Source organism: Anopheles coluzzii, chromosome 2 (assembly GCF_943734685.1).
Source record: "Anopheles coluzzii chromosome 2, AcolN3, whole genome shotgun sequence".
Classification (NCBI taxonomy): domain Eukaryota; kingdom Metazoa; phylum Arthropoda; class Insecta; order Diptera; family Culicidae; genus Anopheles; species Anopheles coluzzii.
The window spans coordinates 122,396,693-122,415,616 of NC_064670.1; the positions used below are offsets into that span (position 1 = coordinate 122,396,693).

At 44.9% G+C, this 18,924-nt stretch overlaps 2 protein-coding genes across 32 annotated transcripts in view; both read left to right on the forward strand.

Annotated features, from left to right (window-relative positions):
* Nucleotides 1-18,924, forward strand: part of LOC120949832 (glucose transporter type 1) — a 176,955-nt gene that overhangs the window by 136,994 nt on the left and 21,037 nt on the right. For 24 of the 31 annotated variants that reach the window (XR_005751072.2, XR_005751071.2, XR_005751073.2 and 21 more), the window contains 4 exons: nt 427-549; nt 14,814-15,038; nt 15,224-15,363; nt 16,912-16,938. Coding sequence is in view for 27 of the 31 variants with exons in the window: in XM_049605448.1 (XP_049461405.1) it covers nt 427-549; nt 14,814-15,038; nt 15,224-15,363; nt 16,912-16,938 (515 nt within the window). In the remaining 4 variants the exon portion in view is untranslated. Of the gene's footprint in view, nt 1-426; nt 550-14,813; nt 15,039-15,223; nt 15,368-16,911; nt 16,939-18,924 lie in introns of those variants that run through there. The other 7 variants (XR_005751074.2, XM_040367373.2, XM_040367383.2 and 4 more) reach the window with 4 other exon arrangements.
* Nucleotides 1-18,924, forward strand: part of LOC120951178 (clavesin-1-like) — a 194,449-nt gene that overhangs the window by 24,242 nt on the left and 151,283 nt on the right. The gene's annotated exons all lie outside the window — the stretch shown is intronic.

The window sequence follows — 18,924 nt, forward strand, 5'->3', positions numbered from 1 at the left end:
GGTACAACAAAGCGAAGCATAAATAATCAGCCACGAAGTTTGGTTGCGCAAATGGTTCAATAAAACCAAACGCAAAAGAATGGAAAACAATAAACCACGAACACACACACGTGCACGCGCAATCCCCCAACCGACAAGCGGAAACAAGGCCATCGGATGACGGTTGGCTAACCGAATCCGTAATAAACACACACACACACTCACTAGCCAGTGGTCTGATGTGCCTTTTGGAAAACAATTCCAAATCATTGGAGAGCGGGCGGCACTCGTTCATGTTGACCTCAAAAAAGGAGCAAAAAAGACACACTAAAAACCCCCAAACGGAGCTTCCCCTTTGGAGCTTTGGGCTGACACTGAACATGCATCAAAAAGGCTGAACATTATTCAACATCCACTAACCTCGTGCGCTCTCTCTTCCCTCCACAGGTTGTGATGACACTCGTATCAATACCGCTAATGGATAGAACCGGTCGACGAACGCTGCATTTGTATGGATTAGGTGGAATGTTTATATTCTCAATATTCATAACAATATCGTTTTTAATAAAGGCAAGTACAACACGCGACAATTACTACCCTTTCTATCTATAATCGAGCGCCCGCCACCCGCAGCGCCCGCGTTGAGTGTGATACAGATAATGAAAGCATATAAACATGCCAATCAACACATCAAAACGGGCACACAGACGAACAGGTGGCGGTGCGCTCTGGTAAATAAAGCGTTTGTGGGTGATGAATATTTGTGAAAGCTTTTATTTGCGAGGGCGAACAAAGCGGCGGAAAAGAAATCAAAATTACTTCAGCAAATATTCATCACTGAAAGCGCGTTTAATATTGTATAACAGAAATGTGTTCTCGTTTAGCAGGTGTTGTGTGATGTGAGTGAAAATCCATCTATATGAAACGAGCACACATTTCGCACGCTATTTAAAACTGTGAATGCGATAATCCCTCTTATTCCCCACCCAAGTTTTACGTTCGTTTTTTACTGCTATGGACTCGTTCCTTTTTTTTGTCCATGTTTGTTCCCCATTCCCGTTACTACTTGTTGTTCTTGTTCTCGTTGTACTATCCATATCTTGCCTTTTTCTCGCTCTCTTCCCTCTCTTAATCTTACTCCCTCTCTCTCTCTCTGTCTCGTTGGATGTTTGGATTGATAGATTGTTTTATAATTACCGTTTCTACCGTTGTTCTGCCTTTTAGTGGTTCATCTTTCTTGTTGATTTAGTTTCCTTTTTGCCTTACCGAGTTTGTTGTTCGTTTACTGGTTCGATTTTTGTTTTTCCAAGTCTTTTCTTTTTTGATTATTGTTCTGAGTGTTTCTAGTAATCGTTTCATAGTTAGATTCGTTGGATTGAATTGTCCTTTTTTCCTATGATATTTCTCATTGCTCGTTAGTGCTTGCTGCTTGGACTTTTCACTTTCCGTAGGTTTTGTTTTTTCTTGTTCAGTTTAACGCGTTTTCTTGTGCCTGAGCAGGTCGCATGCGTTCTTTTCCTCGAGTCTCAAATATCGTTTATGTAGTTTGTTGTTTTAAGACATTTTCATCATATTTTTTCCATGCTCATAATTGCAATTTAATGGTCAAAAAATGCGGAGAAAGCATTTTCATTCTTGTACTAAAAATGTACTAAAAAACCAATCTTCATTTGTATCACAAAACCACCTTAATGGATAAGAGAAAAAAATCCAAATTAAACCACAGACTCACTATGCTGGTGCCTGCCCCCCGCAACAACACAGTTGCCGATGGCCTTTTACGGACAAACTTTCGTCGCCTAACCCGCAACACAAAAAAAAACTCTTTCTCCCAAACTCCAGGAGGCAGCAGCCCGGGTGGCCACAACATATTGCATCACCGCACACAGACAGACAGTGCCCTGCTGCTGATACTGCAGTGATTGGAGCCGACTGTGTGCTTGGACACAACAGAAGTGCGTTTGTGTCGCATTTTGGGTAGGAGTAATAACCGAAAAAAACACACGGACAAAACTTTGCCACCCCTTGTGCTCAACCCGCTCAGCAAAGCATTCATTCTTCGTGGTTCAATTTGCTTCACACCACTCCTATCACAACCAGGCGGGTGTCTGTGTGCGGGTGTGTGTGTGTGTGTTGCACATGTGGTCACGTTTTTCATTAGACTTTAATTAAAGAACTTGCACACCACTTCGGCAATGTGGGTTGGGCCCGCGTTGGTTGCTGCATTTATTCCTTCCGTTTTTGTCCCGTGTTGTTGGGTGAGACAAGTAAAACCCTTTCCAGATTGTCATTACTGCGCTTTCGGGTGCAGGGCACCCAATCGGGCAGGGCGGCTCTTCGTGTGCATGGAGTAACATTCACAATTGAACCAGAAACCCGGCCGAGTAACCCGGGCAGAAAAACTCCCATTTTCCAGCAGCAGATTTCCTGTTGCATGTTGTGTGTGTGTGGCTTTTCTCGTGTTGGCATATCGACCGACACCTTCACCGGTACCAGTGGGGGCAGAATGCAAGATAAAGGTTATCATTATTGTTGCACGACATATTTCACACTGCAACCAATGGAAAGACAGGGGAAGGAAAGGGAATGGTGGTAGCCCTTTGAGAATGGGAGTGCAAAGCTCGATTAAAAACGAATCACGCCTGACCTCAAGGACTGTTGCTGCTAAATGGAAATGTGAACCCTCCCCCCATGTCTCCATGTTCTACCTCGCAGATGGGAAGTAATGTTACGTTTCTTGCTGTAGCTGTAGCGTGTGAATGAAAAACTACATACTGTGGTGCTTGTAAGTGTGTTTGTAAGCAATACAAACGGTCCGAAGGTAGTAGTAGTAAAACCAAAACTAATCACCATCCCTGTGGTGTGGTAGAAGGAAAAACTTTTCCCCCCGTCCTCCCTGTCTGTCAGCTCGATGTGTGTTTCTTGTTGCTTAGGCACCGATTAGGAACAAAACACCGGAACATTATTACTCTCATGGCGTTTGTTGGTGTTGCTATGTGTGTGTGTCCTTCTGGACAGTAGGAAAAGTTTGAAAAGTGGTACTTGATTGTGCGCCGGGAACAACAACCAAAAAACCCTTGTAAGCGTCACCTTCGGCAGTCGGGATTGTGTGGGGAAATTTATTCTACCCAGAGACAACCACACACATTGCCTAACCTGCAGGCGCACAGACACAAAAATACCGATCTTATTCATGGTGGAAAATTCCTGTATTTTTTTTTTAACCAAAGCATAGCAATTACACACACTAGAATAAGGGAAAAACCCCGTTGGAAAAACACCATAGTGCATAGTGTTTCTTTCCCTTTTTTTGTTGCCTTCCCACATGCACATTGACCTCTCTCTAGCACGCCCCTGGCGCCACAAATATTTGCCATAATGAAGTGAATGTAATTTAGCCACACTCGCTGCGTGCGTGCGTGTGTGTATGCTCTTTTTGTGCCAAATTCCACCTGGTGGTTCAACAGGGTGCAGTTGAGTGAGGAAGAAGAAAAAAGCGCCAACCCCAACTTTACGAAAGCAAATTACGCTCATGCTGGCGTAGTAAAAACACACACCATTTGGAAACTACACACAACGCTGCCAGGTGCGATGCCAAGCGGTGTGTGTGTGTGTGTAGCGGAAGAAGTACCATTGAGTGGGGATTGGCCCCGGGAGTTCCCGCTCTATAGTTCGGGCACCCCCAGGACACCGAACTTCAGATGGTGCTATTTTCCGTGTTAATGACATCCATTAGCGTTAACTACAGGCGGCGCCGAACCAAACACGAAACACGACACGGCGTCGAATCGAAGAGGGAAAAGTTTCAATGGCCACCAGACGGTGGTCCACTGGCTGCACCGGAAGCACAGGGGCAACGCTGCGTGTGTAGCCAATTGGCCGTAGGGATAGGAGTACTTAACCCTCGAACACTCCCCCCCCCCCTCAAATGCCTTAGTTGTTTGCTTCCTGTTGTTGTTAATATCGCGCATGAAGGGAGCTGAGACTTCCTGAGCCGTGCCAACCGTTGGTGATTCGCTTATTCACTAATGTTTTGATTTTGCTCTCTCTCTCTCTCTCCCTTTTCTCTTTCCTACTTGCTTGGTTGCACGTAGACAAAAGGAAAGTCTAAGTGTTGTTTCAAGATATGTTTGCGTGGCCATTTCCGCTTCACTTTTTGTTGTTGTTGTGTGGCGGAACAATCGAGGGAACTGCCACTGGGTTTACGGCCTTTATGGTAGGGAGTTCTATCGCCAAGGTCAATGCTTTCGTTTTCCCCTCCAATTCCAGCTCGCTCTCTACAAAAGGAGCAATACTTAGCCGTTTCCGCTGTTTTTTTTTTTTTTTTTTGGGTAGAAAGGGGAGCCTTTTCCTTGGCCTTTGGTACGCGCCGTTACAGTGTTTATTTATTCACTACACACACACAACACACGCTGCATTGAACGTTCGCGTGAGCTTGTAAATGGTTTCCTGTGGAATGGGGTAGGGGGAAGGGGGATCGGAAAAGGGCAAAGAAATGGTAGAGGCAGGCAGGGAAACGCTTTCTCGATCATAATTATGTTACGGTTGTGTGTGTGTGTGTTATTTGCTCTTTCTTGACTCCATCAAACAAGAGTCAAGTGGGAAGAATGCTAAAGAGTTTTGTTGCAAATAACTCATTGCAATAAGAAAGAGTTGAGTGAAAAGTTTAAAAAATCAAAGGGCTGTTTACTACAATCAAAAAATCCCCGAAATACATTATTTTTATTGAGAAGTTGTTTTTTTCCTTTGTCTTCCAAAAAACCCACCATTATGCGTGTTAGATTTTGCACGCCCTCGGAAAATTTGTTTTCCATCACGAGTGAATCCTTTTTTACACGCCGAACCGAACCCCGCTAGCGATATCCTTTTTTCCGCGAAGGATCGGTTACCAAGATCGCCAGCCCTACCCGTCCCCCTGGCAACCATACACATCTTTTTATTTGGAAGTTTAATCGTTGCCTTCCGGAAATTTTTATTGTTTTTTTTAATGTTACGATGCTGGGCAGTTCTTGTTTTTGACTGTTGAAGGTTGTTGTTGTTGTTGTTTGTTATTGTTGAAGTATTTTCCCCAAAACGGGGCAAGAAACTTGAAGGAAAACAAACACCGTTCCGTTCACTCTGTTAGCATCGTAATGATGGTGTGTAATTACCACCAGTCGCCAGTCAATGCAACAATGCCGCAACAACAAAAGCCGATCAGAAACAATGGCTCGATCGCCAATTGGACGGGAGATGCGCACCGTGACACCGTGGTAGTAACACACTCCCACCACCATCACAGCCATACCATTCGGACGAGCAAGTTTTCATGTAGTTTTCGGAAAACTTTTCCCACCGCTCGGAGAGAGAGAGAGAGGGAGAGACAGCGAGAGAAAACGGGATTAGTTGCGCCTTCGTCTTCGTTGCGGCAGAAAGCCACGCGATGAGGAGGCCATACAGCGCAACGAGTGCACCACGGGGAAGCAACTTACCTTAATGTAAGGTAGTGCAGTAGTGGAAAGCTCGCTCGTCATCGGACGGTGATTTGTTGTTGTCGGTTGCAGTGCCTGCTTTAATTACCCGATGAATGCGCAGCGCTGTGGGTTTCCCTTTTTTTCGCTTCGCTAGAAGCACTTCCACAAGCGTGGAAGTGGTTTGAGGTGGATGGAGGACCTCCCCAACAACAACAAAAACAACAACAACAGCTACCAAACAATGCGCAAACCGTTTCCATTCCATTGTCTTGGCGCTGTTTCCCTGCGAAGGGGGTTTGTTGTTTCGGGGAAAGAAGCGAAGCGAGCAGGAAGGATTTCTACGAACTATGACAGCAGAAACACGACACTGCTGCTGCTGCTGCCGTTGCAAAACCGAGGGATTGTGCATCCTTCCCGAGCGTTGGAGTGCATCGAGATGGGGCGAAATTTGTAAAGAACGGAGGCGAATTATTATTACCCCATTAAAGCACTGAAACTGCTCGGAACGATTACCGTAATGGACTGACGTTGCTAAGGTGGAGGAGGAGGTGGTTGGGTGGGGCGAGTGGGAGAGCCGCCTTGGAATGTAATGTGCACCAAAGCAAGGCAAAGATCGATCGAAGCTTTGCTGTGTAGGAAAACTCTTGCAAAAGAGGGAACTGGGGGGGGGGGGAAGGTTTGTAAGTTCCCCCACCCGGAGTTTGGCTAACGATGTTCGGAATTTCCTCCAATCTCCATCAGCCTCCCTGCAAGGATGTTGCCTCGCACAGTCGGGGAACTCTCACACAAACACACACACAAAAAAGAATTATCCATTCGAAGAGGAGGAGGGAGGGTTGCGAATAGTTTTCGGTTCGCTTTCATCGCTCGTGTCGCTTTCAATTTCGTTACGGGTTTCTTACTTTTACGGTGCGCTTCTTTGTGCGGAGAAATCATCGCTCCTGCTGGCTCCGGAAGCTGATGGTGGGCTGGTGAGAAAAGTGTTATGTTTGTACCCTTTTCCTTACTCCCGGCCGCGGCACAATCGAGCAGAAGGAAGTTTTCCTCCTTCTATCGCCCAAGGAAATCGGCCCGCCCGATTTGGTGCTAGAGAGCGGACGCAATTGTGCTGGCCACAATCGTACAGGACGGACGGACAGGCTCTTTTTTAGGCATTTTTGTGGATTCCACTTTTCGAAAACTGACGGCCTCTTGGGCGCGTATATGTGTGTGTTTGTGTGTGGGAGGGCGTGCAGCGAAGGTGCAGGAGAGACAGCTGCGGTTTTAATGCCAATGGTGGATGCACTCGGCTGGAATGCCGACCGGGATTTTCGCATTCCAGCGCGCATTGTTGGCAGCAGACGTGCGATGATGGACACAGCGAGAGGCTTGAAATGAGGCTGTTTAAATGAAGGGGTGGGGAGGAGGGCATTCCAGAGGAGAAGGAGGCCACAAAGGGATGGTTAATTGCAATCGTTTTTGGTGGGCAAAATGCAACGATTTTCTGATGCGTGTTTGTTACTATATTGACGCAGTGAAAGCTCCTATGACATAATACTCCATGTCGGTTTGCTTGTGTATTTGTAAAAAGCTCGTTTAGAATTATTATACACTTCTGATGGAAGAGATTTATACTGCTTTAAGAACCATATTCATAGGATATTTAATCATAAAATCAATTTTAAATCGTTTTATGACCGTAAACATGTATTTTTTATACGTTTTTACTAATTATTGTAGACTCAATTGCTTCTCTTTACGCTTAAGTGTTGAACAAATTGCTTTGCTTTAAAATATTGTAGTAGTTTTAGCTCCTCTTTTCTTTTCTCTTTTTTACTAACTCTTTTCTGCTTGTTTTTTTTACTGATCGTGTTTAATCTTATTCGCTTATCACTTACTGCACCTACTGCATGCCTTTAACCAGCAATAGAAAACCTCCGAAAGAAATAGAAAGCCACCTTTTCCCTCGTGGCTTTAGCAACATGTTTCAACCCGTCTAAAAATTTGCTCCTCTCTCTCTTCCCAGTTCCCTGCTTACTAAAAGACCCACCCCCATTTCCCCCCAATTTACAGTAAATATTTGTACATCAAATTATTTGTTAAATAAACGAATCATTTGCGCGAACCGGAGCAGCAGCCTGCTGCTGACGTCAGCAATCGTCGCCGCCGTCGTGCGCGCGTGTAAATCATCGGAGCTGTGTGTGGTGGCGCGTCGTTGCGCGCCCATATGCAAACACACCAACAAGCCAGCCAGCAAACATCTCAAGTTTCACTTCCGTTCCGTTCGCATGTGTGTGTGTGTGTGTTGCACAAGGGAAAACTCAACCGACTGGAAAGCGAAAAGCGATAGTGCGGCGCCCGTTTCTGTGTGCAAATCCACGCGCCTTGCTGTCAGATGGAAATGTGGAAAGGTTAAGTGTGTGTCACTTTCAAACACGCCGTTCTCTCGTGGATAGCTGTCCCCACGTGTGTGTGTGAATGTTGTTTTCTTGGTTGCTTTCCTTGTTAAATTTAGCAAAACCCGTTGCAACCGAATTGCTTTTGCTGCCCCTACACCCAACAGGGCCCAACGCAAGGTTGAGTAGAAGGTTCGGAATAGAAGCGATCCATACAATAACAATCTACCTTTCAAGCATAAAGTATGGTTTCTTCCCATATGCATACAAGCGTGGCACACAAGGCAGAAAGATGGAATACCCCAGTTTGTCGCCCCCGCTGGTGGGAATGTGGAATTAACGAGCCGTTTTTTTCCCCCGATATGGAGAGCGCACAGAAATGAAAGGGCAGCCACACCCGAGATTTACCTTTGCTTCCCTCGCCCCCTCCCCATCCTGCCTACCTGCCTATGGTAGGTATATTTTTATCAGCAATAATGCAAAAAACACACACACGTGCTCACATATAATTGAAAAAAAAACGCGCCCGAAGGCAAACTTCTTCAAGTGTTGCTTGCCCCGTCGCAGCACTTAGAGTGTGAAGTGAGCGAAAAGAAAAGTGCGCCATATGTGTGTTTGTGTTCAGGTATTTGCGCAGTCCTGTAATTGTTACCAAGCACACACACACACACGAGGGACACACAGGGAACGGAACAAAGTGAAACCTTTCAGAAAGATGGCAGAGCTTCCTCGATGGAGACGCATGGTCGTTTGCTTAGTGGAAGCTTTCAGATGGAGACGCATGGTCGTGTTCGTGTACAGGATATGACAAACACACACACACACACACACACACACACACACACACACACACACACACACACACACACATTCACAACAGGTAGATGGAACCGCTCTAATGTAGGAAAGGTGGACGAAAAACAAGCAAACACAGCCACCCCAGAATGATAGAAGTTCCTGTACAGAGGGCAAATTGCATCCAACAAAAAACTCCCCCAACAAGAAACAAAAGGTGGTAAAAGCACGATAACCGTTTTTCGGGTCGTTATTATTATTTTTGGTTTTTCCTCTGTAGCTCACTTTCTCTTCGCTCGAGCTGCACGTGCTGCATCCAGCTGCAAGCGTTTGGAGCGTGGGACATGAAAATAAACATATTTCCCGTCCATTTCCCTCAGCTCGCCCACACATGTGTGCCGCTTTCAGTGAAGCTTCAGTGTGTGTGTGTGTGAGCTTTTTTGTATGTCCTGCTAAGGATAAGACGAGTGCCAACGTTGAAGCATCGCAAAAGAAAGATAGGCATCAAGGGCTAAGCATAAAGTAGTCTTCACGGTTGAACAGAGACAGCGCGGTAAACAGTTACTTTGGGGAATTGAGTAGGCAATTGCCCCGTGGCGGCGCCCTCCGGGTAATATGTCGCCTGATTTTGTCAGCCAACTCCCCCCCCCCCCTCTCCCTCGCTCCCCATGGCTGCGAAGAACGCCCGGTGTTTTTTGGCGTTTGCGTAGGACGGAAGCGCCCGGGACGTAGCTTTCAAAATAAACAGAAAATATTACTTTTATAATTTTATCACGCAAACGGCGCAGGAAAGAGGAGAGCGCGTGAGAGCGCGCAAAGGGGAAAGTTGGTGTATATATACCTATATATGAAAAGACTGGTAGCAAACCGTGGTGTTTGTGCACTGCTTGTGTAATCTTGCGGGAAAAGGTATTCTTGCTCGCAAGGAGAGAATTTTTGTTCGCATTTTTTTTTTTGTCATTCTGGAAGTTTCCTTCTGTATGCAAAAAGCAAAATATTGTACCGGAAATGGTATGCTAAATATTGAAATGTAAAAGATGGTGGCGGTATTATTCCATCGCTCTTTGCAGAACAATTTTCTCTACCGACCAAGAGTGCCAAGAGCAGTTGGTATCATAATTCAGATAATATTTTCATAAATCTCGAGAAGAAAATTGCAACCTTCGGACGAGGTGAAAGCACAGAAGACCTAGACCTGAACCTACATCTTCGGTGAAACAATTTTGCAATCGGCTTAGGTGTAGGTGGTTATTATTTACCCAGGAACCAGAAGAATCCTTCCGGTCAGCAAAATGCAACGTTTGCCCGGTGTAAGAAAATAAATACACGGACCCTTTTTTGCCCGGCAAAGCATGGGAAACGCCATCTTTCCCGTGTGCCGAACGGTAAAAACCGTTTCTCGCTTGCCGGTTGTCGACTGGCGACCCGGTCACCCGGATGGTTCACACAGATTTAAGTAAACACCCCTTAATCAAATCCTATCGTGAAAGAATTTCTAGTTTCATATTTTATGAGATTTGCCTGCAAAAGGGAGCCCCACACCGACGGGCTTTATTTATTTGGACAATCTTTTTGTCATATTACCTGGTGTGCTGGCTGGTGGCCCAGTTTCGTCCCAGGCTGCTGCTATAGCGAAGCGTTTTTGCCACAGCACATCCCAATTTTGCATCCCGAGCACGTATCAAACGCAGCGAACGTGCAATGCAGAAGAGTAAAGTGTGTGTGTGTGTGTGTGTGTTCCTCCAGTCCACCAGCTCTTAGGTGACCCAGGATATGATGCTGGGCTAGGGCTATCTGTGTCATTTATTTTGCACACGTATGTGTCTGCGTGTATGTGTGTGTGGGTACGTTCTATCTGGTCTTATTGTATTCGCTTTTTTGATAGTGGAAACGTGTAGTAACCCTACCAGAACGCACCCTACCATCAGTGGAGGATTTCATATCTGGCATATTATCTTCCCTTTTCCTTTTTTGGTAGTATGAAAAAACTAGCAGCATTTGGAAAATTTATATCACTGCTATTACCATTCGACACAGTATCATGGCAACTGTGATCAGAAGAAAAAAAAAACACACACACACACGAACGGTTCCCATCGCTTGACAAAGCTCTTCAGCTCTCGTAAACACACCACCATGCGCTTCCGTCAGAAAGTGAACAACCAGGCGTCTCCATGCGTACTTAAGCTCCATATCTGTTTTTGATTGTACCGTAAGCATAAGCAGCTTTGCCGCATTGTATTAAAATATCGAAAGTAAGCCCGTTTCGATGGCTACCGAATTGAAATGTATCGACAAAAAAAAAACAACAAGAAATGGTTCGTTCATTTAACCGTCTTGCCCCTGTAGCTTGTAGGACGTACGGGAGTACTTCTCGATTTTAAAGGCTTTTAACCTCCCCCCCACCCACCAAAAACCACCATAACACAAGATACAAAAAATACTCAACTTCCTCACAAAAAAAAATAACGAAAAGACAGTCACCCATGTGTCCTTCCTATTCGATTCGCTATCTCATTCCAACATATTAACCCTTTGGGGTCCGGCTCTACGACACCTTTAAAAACACACACCCACACACACACTAACTGCTTTTTGGGCGTCTTTTTTAATGTTTTGTTTTGCTTTTACTCACCCGTGTTTTACTTCATTTACCTCATCACTAGACCACACAAACACACCAGCCAGCCAACCAGTACCATCCCAAGCTGGGGCGGGAAAGTGGCCAAACCAAATTACACGCGCGGATGCAACGCAAAAACACCGTTGATTTTTGGTTTTTTTTTCACTCTCCTCCTTTTGCGCTCACGATCACCGCTCGCCGAACAATTGAAACAGTGTTGCAGTGCGAAAGTGCGTTGTTTTGTGCAAGGTGAACGCTTGTTTCGCGAGCACACCAGATACTGTATAGAGGAGGTGTAACACCACTTGAGCGCACTGACATTTATGTTTTTTAGCATTTTTTTTTTAAATTCGAACGAAACAAGCAGACAGGAATACATTTTTACTACAGTTAAGTCATTCGGGCTGATTGAAGTACTTTTTGAGGACCTTTTACATACAAGTACGGTAGCTATCGACTTTTACCATTTTGTGTGGAGAGCGTTCAGTTTAATTATCGATTTTTTGTGGCACAGAACAAGGAATGGTCATTGTCGAATCGAGCTGTAACATTTTTATCAACTCTGATGTGCGTATACACGTGATTAAAATGAGTTTCTTTTACTTCCTGTAAAGTTCTTCCCACCGAAAGTGTAAAGCAGATATCTTTAACTCACTCCTCCGTGTGATTTTATTGAAGGAAAATCCTTCTTCATGCATTATGCAGCATTTTTACAACCCTTTTCATCCGTTATGCGCTATCTTTATTGATTGCTGTTGATGTTTTACTTCATAACAATCTGCTGACCATTCGACCTTTCATGAGCCCTGCCCTTTCTCTCCCCCTGCCATCCGGTCGGAACGGTTCGTTCCCCCCCAAAAACATCCCGCCTTTGGGAACCTCAATACTAATTGAATTTCGTACCATTCACCAGTAATCAAAACCCTTCGGTGCAATCTCGGTAATTCGAAACCATCACCACCACCACCGACCACCCGACCTTCCGCACTATGCGGTGGTGGTCACGTGTTATTGATTTTGCGTGCCCTCAAATTAACTTCATTATTGACGTTTGATGTTTTCTCTCTCTCTCTCTCTCTCTCTCTCTCTCTTGCTCCCTTTCCCCCCGCACGCCATCCGATTCGAATTGAGCCCAAGTTTTCGAAACCTTCATTACTACCATTGTGTAAATTGTGAACAATCAATACGCTCGAATTAACCGGCCGATTGTTGCAAAGAACGTGAACAACAAACAAGCAAACTGAATTGGTCGGGGGAAGGATGAAATTTCGGGTGATAAAAAAACAGGTCAAACGGCATGATGCAGAGCGGGATGAGAGAAGCATGGCTTTGACCTGAGTGCACCATTTAATGAACACCAATTTGCAGTTGGATGTGCGTGATTTTGAAATTTCCCTTTTTTTCTTTTTTTTTTTTTTTGAGGCGGAAAATTGGGCAAGTCTCAGCAAATTGGGTCCGATTTCATGCTTCTATAATGAAATTAAGCCATTATGTTTTCATCGATACAATTATCGATTATGCTGAGCGTTCGGTGCTTCTTAACGGGAGGGATGATTTATCTGACGGTCGATAATTGATTATGTTCTAACATTGAGCCGCTTGAACAACTCTTCAAACTGTTTGAAATTGAAAATTAATATTGAAATGATTTCAATTTGTCCGTAGTTCTTCTTGCAAGACAGTTGTACGGTAATGGTTTTATGTGGCAAAGCAACACAGGCATCCACTAATACTTGTCTGCTTTCACATCAAAAGGGAAACCTTAGCTCGCCTACTTGGACGCCTCTGCTGTGCTTTTTCCCGGCAGTATTCCTCCATCAGAACATAACAACAACAGTCCGCCTCCATACACATCCGCCTGTCACTCATAATAGCCATCTTGGATGATGTACACAAACACACACAGAAGCTGCCCATCACAACTCATGCTCCCTGTCATGTATTTCACAGAACGTGGCTGTGGCTTATCAGAACAAAAATACAGCGCCCGCCCGCCCCAAAGCACATGAATAAATAAATCCTGCCTCTTAAGGGTTCAACGCATATTGCTCCACTCCTGCTCCTTCACTGCCATTTTCCCGTTTCGACCGAAAAAAAAGAACAACTCAACATACACGCACACACTTTCAATACTACACCACGCCGCAATACAGGATGCTTCCGTTTTGCTCTCGGTGCTGTTGGACGGTGCGCGCGAGACAAAGCTGTGAGACACACGGTTTTATACTTCACCCGTGCTATGAACAAAACAAACAAAGTCAAGCCATGGCTGATCGCGATGAGTTACAGGCAGTAACGCCTCTACCTTCTCTTCCTCCCTCTCTCCACTCCAACCCCCCCCCCCCCTCCCCCTCTCGTTTTATGCCAATTTTATTACTTCCATATTTTTTGTATCCTTCTTATCTCGTATAACGTAATACTTTCCTTTCAAGAGAAGACCCGTGCAGGCAGCACTACGTAGCGTGCGGTAATGCGTTACGCGTTACGCAGAAACACCTCTCCATCAACACTAGCACTACACCCACAAACACTTATCGAAAGTGAACAAGCGAACAGAGCTGAACGCACTGTGTTGATACAATTTCCGTGCTAAACTCTTATTTCTTTGTGTTTGTTTTTTATTCGAAACTGCGAGTTAGTGCGTCCTTAGTTTGTGGTATTTTCATTGGTGCATCGCGTTGGACGTACTACACTTATACTACTACTACTACTAATACTAATACTAGTGCTAATACACCGCTAACCGTACCGTTGCTACAATTACTAACTGAAGGGATGTGTTAGTAACTGGTAATAATCCACACAGCCTCTCTTACTACTCACAATTTGTATTCGCTAGACCAGCAAGTACTACTACCTCTACTACTATTAATAACATATTATGCTACTAGTTGAAGAGAGCCAGCCAGCGCCTCTCACCAAGCTGCTGCTCCTGCCCCACTCGGTGACTGCCCCAACGAGGTGACCGAGCGCGTAATCTGCTCTTGCTCGACTGTTTCTTTTGTTTTGATTTCGATGTTTAGTTTCGTCCTTTTTTCGGTTTACGTATCTGTTGTTAGTTCCCGTGTTGAGTTTCAGTTTTGTAACAGCCCCCGCTTTCGACAATGAATCCCCCCCTCTCTCTCTATTCCTTTTCTGTTTGTTCCCATGTTTCTTACTGGTATTCCACTAAAGAATCGTTCTAGGTAACAGGGCGTTATCGATTTCTAGGATAGAGTACTTTCAGTTTTCCACCTTCACTCAGCTGTCGACTATTTTGTTCCTTGAAGTCAATGAATCGTTTTACCGACACTCAGAACATCTAAAAAAAAACAAATACACCCCTCCTCTCCCTTACTACTTGTCTTCACAACTTCCGGAAAATACGAACTCCAATTTCCTTTGTACCGCATCCCAATATCGACTATCGACTTTCTTAATTAACCTACCCGACCTGTGAACTACCCGAAACGATCAGGACACGTGACAGCACCGTCACATGACAGAACACACACAAACACATACACACCAATACACACACACACACACGCTACACACCGAAAAGCCTTTTAAATACGGGAACCCAAAGTTGTTACACGCATAGTTTAGGAGTTTTTTGGTTATGTGCAGGAAATGATCGACTGGATGTCCTACCTGTCGGTAGTGTCAACGCTGGCCTTCGTCGTGTTTTTCGCCGTCGGACCGGGCTCGATACCGTGGATGATTACTGCCGAGCTGTTCTCCCAAGGGCCGCGACCGAGCGCGATGGCGATCGCGGTGCTCGTGAACTGGATGGCGAACTTCGTTGTTGGAATTGGTTTCCCAAGTTTAAAGGTAAGTGTTGAGCAAATAATACGAAGAAGAATTGATTAAATAACTAAAGCTGTAGGCGTTTTAGTACAAACACTGCGCCTAAATGTATGCAATCTTATTTGAATTCAGAGTAGCAACGGAATTATTTGTACAAAATGAGACGATCGACGTTTCTAATTACTTGTTGTTACGCCCTCTATTTTCAGACTGCCTTGGAAAATTATACATTCCTACCGTTTAGTGTATTTTTAGCAATATTTTGGATATTTACATATAAAAAGGTTCCTGAGACCAAAAACAAAACGTTCGAAGAAATTTTAGCTCTGTTTAGGCACGGAAACGGAAGGTAAGACCATTTCATTTTGCATGCCCCAAAAAAAACACCTGCCTTCCCTCTTCAACAAAAAAAAAACAACAAAGAAGAAGTAGAAAAACTCTCGTTTTTCGCTCACTCCTACTATCTACTGCCGCTTTCTCAAACACACCGCACACCACCAACTTGAACACCATTCCACACTGAAGATGCAAACACTAACGTCACTAACAACAGTTACAACACAGAAGAGCGTCGTTACAACAGCCCAACATCGGTAACGCAAACACCGAGAGCGATCCAGCGATGGAAAGCTACCGAACCCGGATTCGAGATGGGTCGGTTCTTTGCTAGCACGAACCCCTGTTTGTGCTGCTGAACGTTTTCTCGGGTAAAAGAGGGATTGGGTTTGCTCGAGCGTGTTTCAAACGAGCGTTTGATGCCTTGTTTAAGCGATGCAACAGCAAAATTGGACCTTCGCTGTGTCTATATCGGACCCCATTTCAATGAAACTAATATCCCCGAACCAACACCGCCAAATATGCTACATTCTACCTACATCATCATACTTCCCTCATTTTTCCCTTAAAAATGGCATTCCAAATTGTGATCATTCAAGCTGCAAACTTCGAGCGATACTTCTTTCTCTTGTGTGGAGGGACAATTTACCAAGCTTTACCACACGCCCCGGGATGTGTGTGTGAGTGCTTGAAGCGCGGCACAAAACTTTCGCAACCCAAAAGCCCCCAAAGAATAGCCAATAATATAGCTACAGCGGGGGAAAAATGCTTCCGGGACGGTGCAAAGCACTGCTCCAAACGCATATTGCACTCGCAATTTCGAAACTCCCGGGGCACTCCCAGTTCGTTGGTGCTTCAACGGATACTTCCCTCCCAGTAAAGAAGTTCCTCTTTCTACCTCGCTCTTTGTTTCTTCTTTTTGTTTCGCGCTGTGTAAGAATGATTCTCTTATCGATGAAATTCACTTCCCCGAATCGATGCGCAATAAAAACCGTCTTTCAATGGGTTCCTCCGTTCCCTTAAGTGCTCGGCGTGAAGAGCGCCATTATGGTTGATTATGGTTGATTTGTTATGCACTCCGGGCTTCACTTTATAATTAGACCGGTCCGGACTGAGCGTGAAAGTATCGGCGCGACAAGTTCTGCATTTAATCTTCGTTCGTTTAAGCAAACGCAAGAATGAACGCACGCGAGAAGGAAAAGAGAACCGTGTTATTGAGACTTTCTTCATGATTGCAGTTTTTCTTCATACTTTTTGTTCGGTTGTTAGTTTAGTTTTGACCTTTTTGTTTTTCCTTTGTAGTTATTTAATTGTGAGAAATTAAATATTAAACTCTCATTCTCTTCCCCGATATTCACACAAACCGTGGTCTTTCTCTGTTTTCTTACAAACGATTGGAACAAAATACCAACCCGTATTAATATAAAACTGTTTCCCCATGTCTGTCTGCACAACAACCAACCAACCAACCACCACCACCACCTTACACCAATCTCTAACCATCCATCCACAACAGAAGCAGAATATCAACAACTTTACTTTTCCCCTCCCTAATTTATAGACACCTTCGCGATAGTAGACTCTACGGGTAAGTGCAGTTTGTGCGCGCAGTGCAGTGCAAATAACAAGTATTCGCTCGCCCGCTCGCTCGCCCGCGATCGCTGTTGCACGACATCCGCCGTCAACAGATATGGCCGGCCCACCATTACCACCCTTCCCCCGTCGCTCCTAATCATACGCAAACCACTCGTCCACACCAGCGCCCCCACACGAAACTCTTTCCCTCTCTTTTTTCCTGATCGTTCATGCGCGAGAGTAACAAACAAAAAAACAACCAAAACATACCGTAAAATGTCAGTTCCGTTTTGACCGTTTTCAATCGCCCTTTTTTCACCTTTTTGCTCACAAAACAACACCACGACACCAATTAGTTTTGCGCGTTCGTCACCTTTTTGCTGTTGCGTATACTTATCGTTTGAACGATAATGCCTTTTTTCTGCCTAAAGACACAGGTTCGGGGAGAAGAAACCCATCCACGTACGATGCACCGAACCTCTCTGCTCTGCTTTTCACCTGGGTTGCTTTAAAGGATTTCCTTGTTTTGTTTCAGTTTCTTTTCTTCCTTTTTGAGCGTTGTTTTCTGTGTAACTTGTTATTGCTTCTCAAAAAGCCAAGTAGACACAAGCAAGCAAGCAAGCAAGCAAGTAAGAAGTGAAACAAATGACTACCTCACTTTTTGGGTTGCTTCTTTTTCGGTTCCTATCCCTTTATTACTGCATGAATTGGTACAAACTTTGCCCGGGATCCCGTTCCGCAACGCCGTGAGTACTACTTCCGGGTAGAGGGGCGGGGCGAAAAAGTAGTAAAAACAAAAACAACAACAAAAAAGGCGAAAAGCGACGAACCTCGTCACCTTCTTTCCAGCCCACAAAACTACTCGAACGAAGTCAACATTTAATTAAACAGCAACAGACAGAAAATCCCGCAAGGCGAACTTTTACATTTCATAGTTTTCACTCTTCTTTTAACGTCCATCTTACGCGCTCTCGTGATCCAATTCTGCAAAAAAGTCGCCGCAAAACCCCAACACTGACCGGAGCCTTTTTCGCTGTTCTTTTCCACAGTTTCCATTTGTTTTGTTTTCACCCACCACCACTCCTTCTCTTTTCTTTGCAACTTTCGCGTGCTAATTAACGAAACCGCGCGCATCGAAGAACGAGCGAGAAAATCGATCGTTACAATAATTACACCTTCGTGCGCAACGTTCCAATCACTTTGGCAATCAAACGTGAAGCGTCATTTCCTTTTTTTGCACGATGGTAATTAAATTCGGAACAAAATCTGGCTGTGTATATGTGTGTTTTTGCGGGGGGAAAAGGAAGGAACAAAAGCTTTCCATTCGTTCGTTCGCTTTCACTTCTGTCGTTCGTTCGTTTGCGGTGTGTTTATTTTTGTGCAAATGCGAGTGTTACAAGCACCGAGCAATGTGATGCTCTTACTGCACCGCCTCTGCCAACATCCCTTTTTTGGAGAGTGAGGATGTGGTCAAACCGGACTGCTGCTTCCGGGACAGCACAAACAAACAGCACACACACACGTGTAATGTTCGTATCTTCACGAAACACTGCCGAGTGACGCACAATCGAAGCAAACAACCTCTCTCCAGCAAACAGAGCGAGGGAAAGATAAACGTGTTGTTACGCACCATCACCACCACCAAGCACCATTCACAACCACCACCACCACCACCACCAGCAATCACGGGCACCACAAATCACGAAAAATGTAAAACCAGCGGTTAAAATAGGGTTAAAACGAATTAAACCGGACGCGACATCAGGAAAAGAGTGCGATCTTACTATCTCATGTGCGTGTATGGGCTTGTGTGTGCGTGTGCAATTGGGGTGAGTGTGTGTGTGTAAAACGGGGGGCGGAGGATGCTCCGATAGCGCAATATTATCAGATTATTATAATTGCTGCCCTTCCTCTCTTTGATGATTGTTCTCGATTCGCGGCGACACGTTCGTCCGGAGGGTCGGCAACAGTCAAACAGTGAAAAAACAAACACGAAACT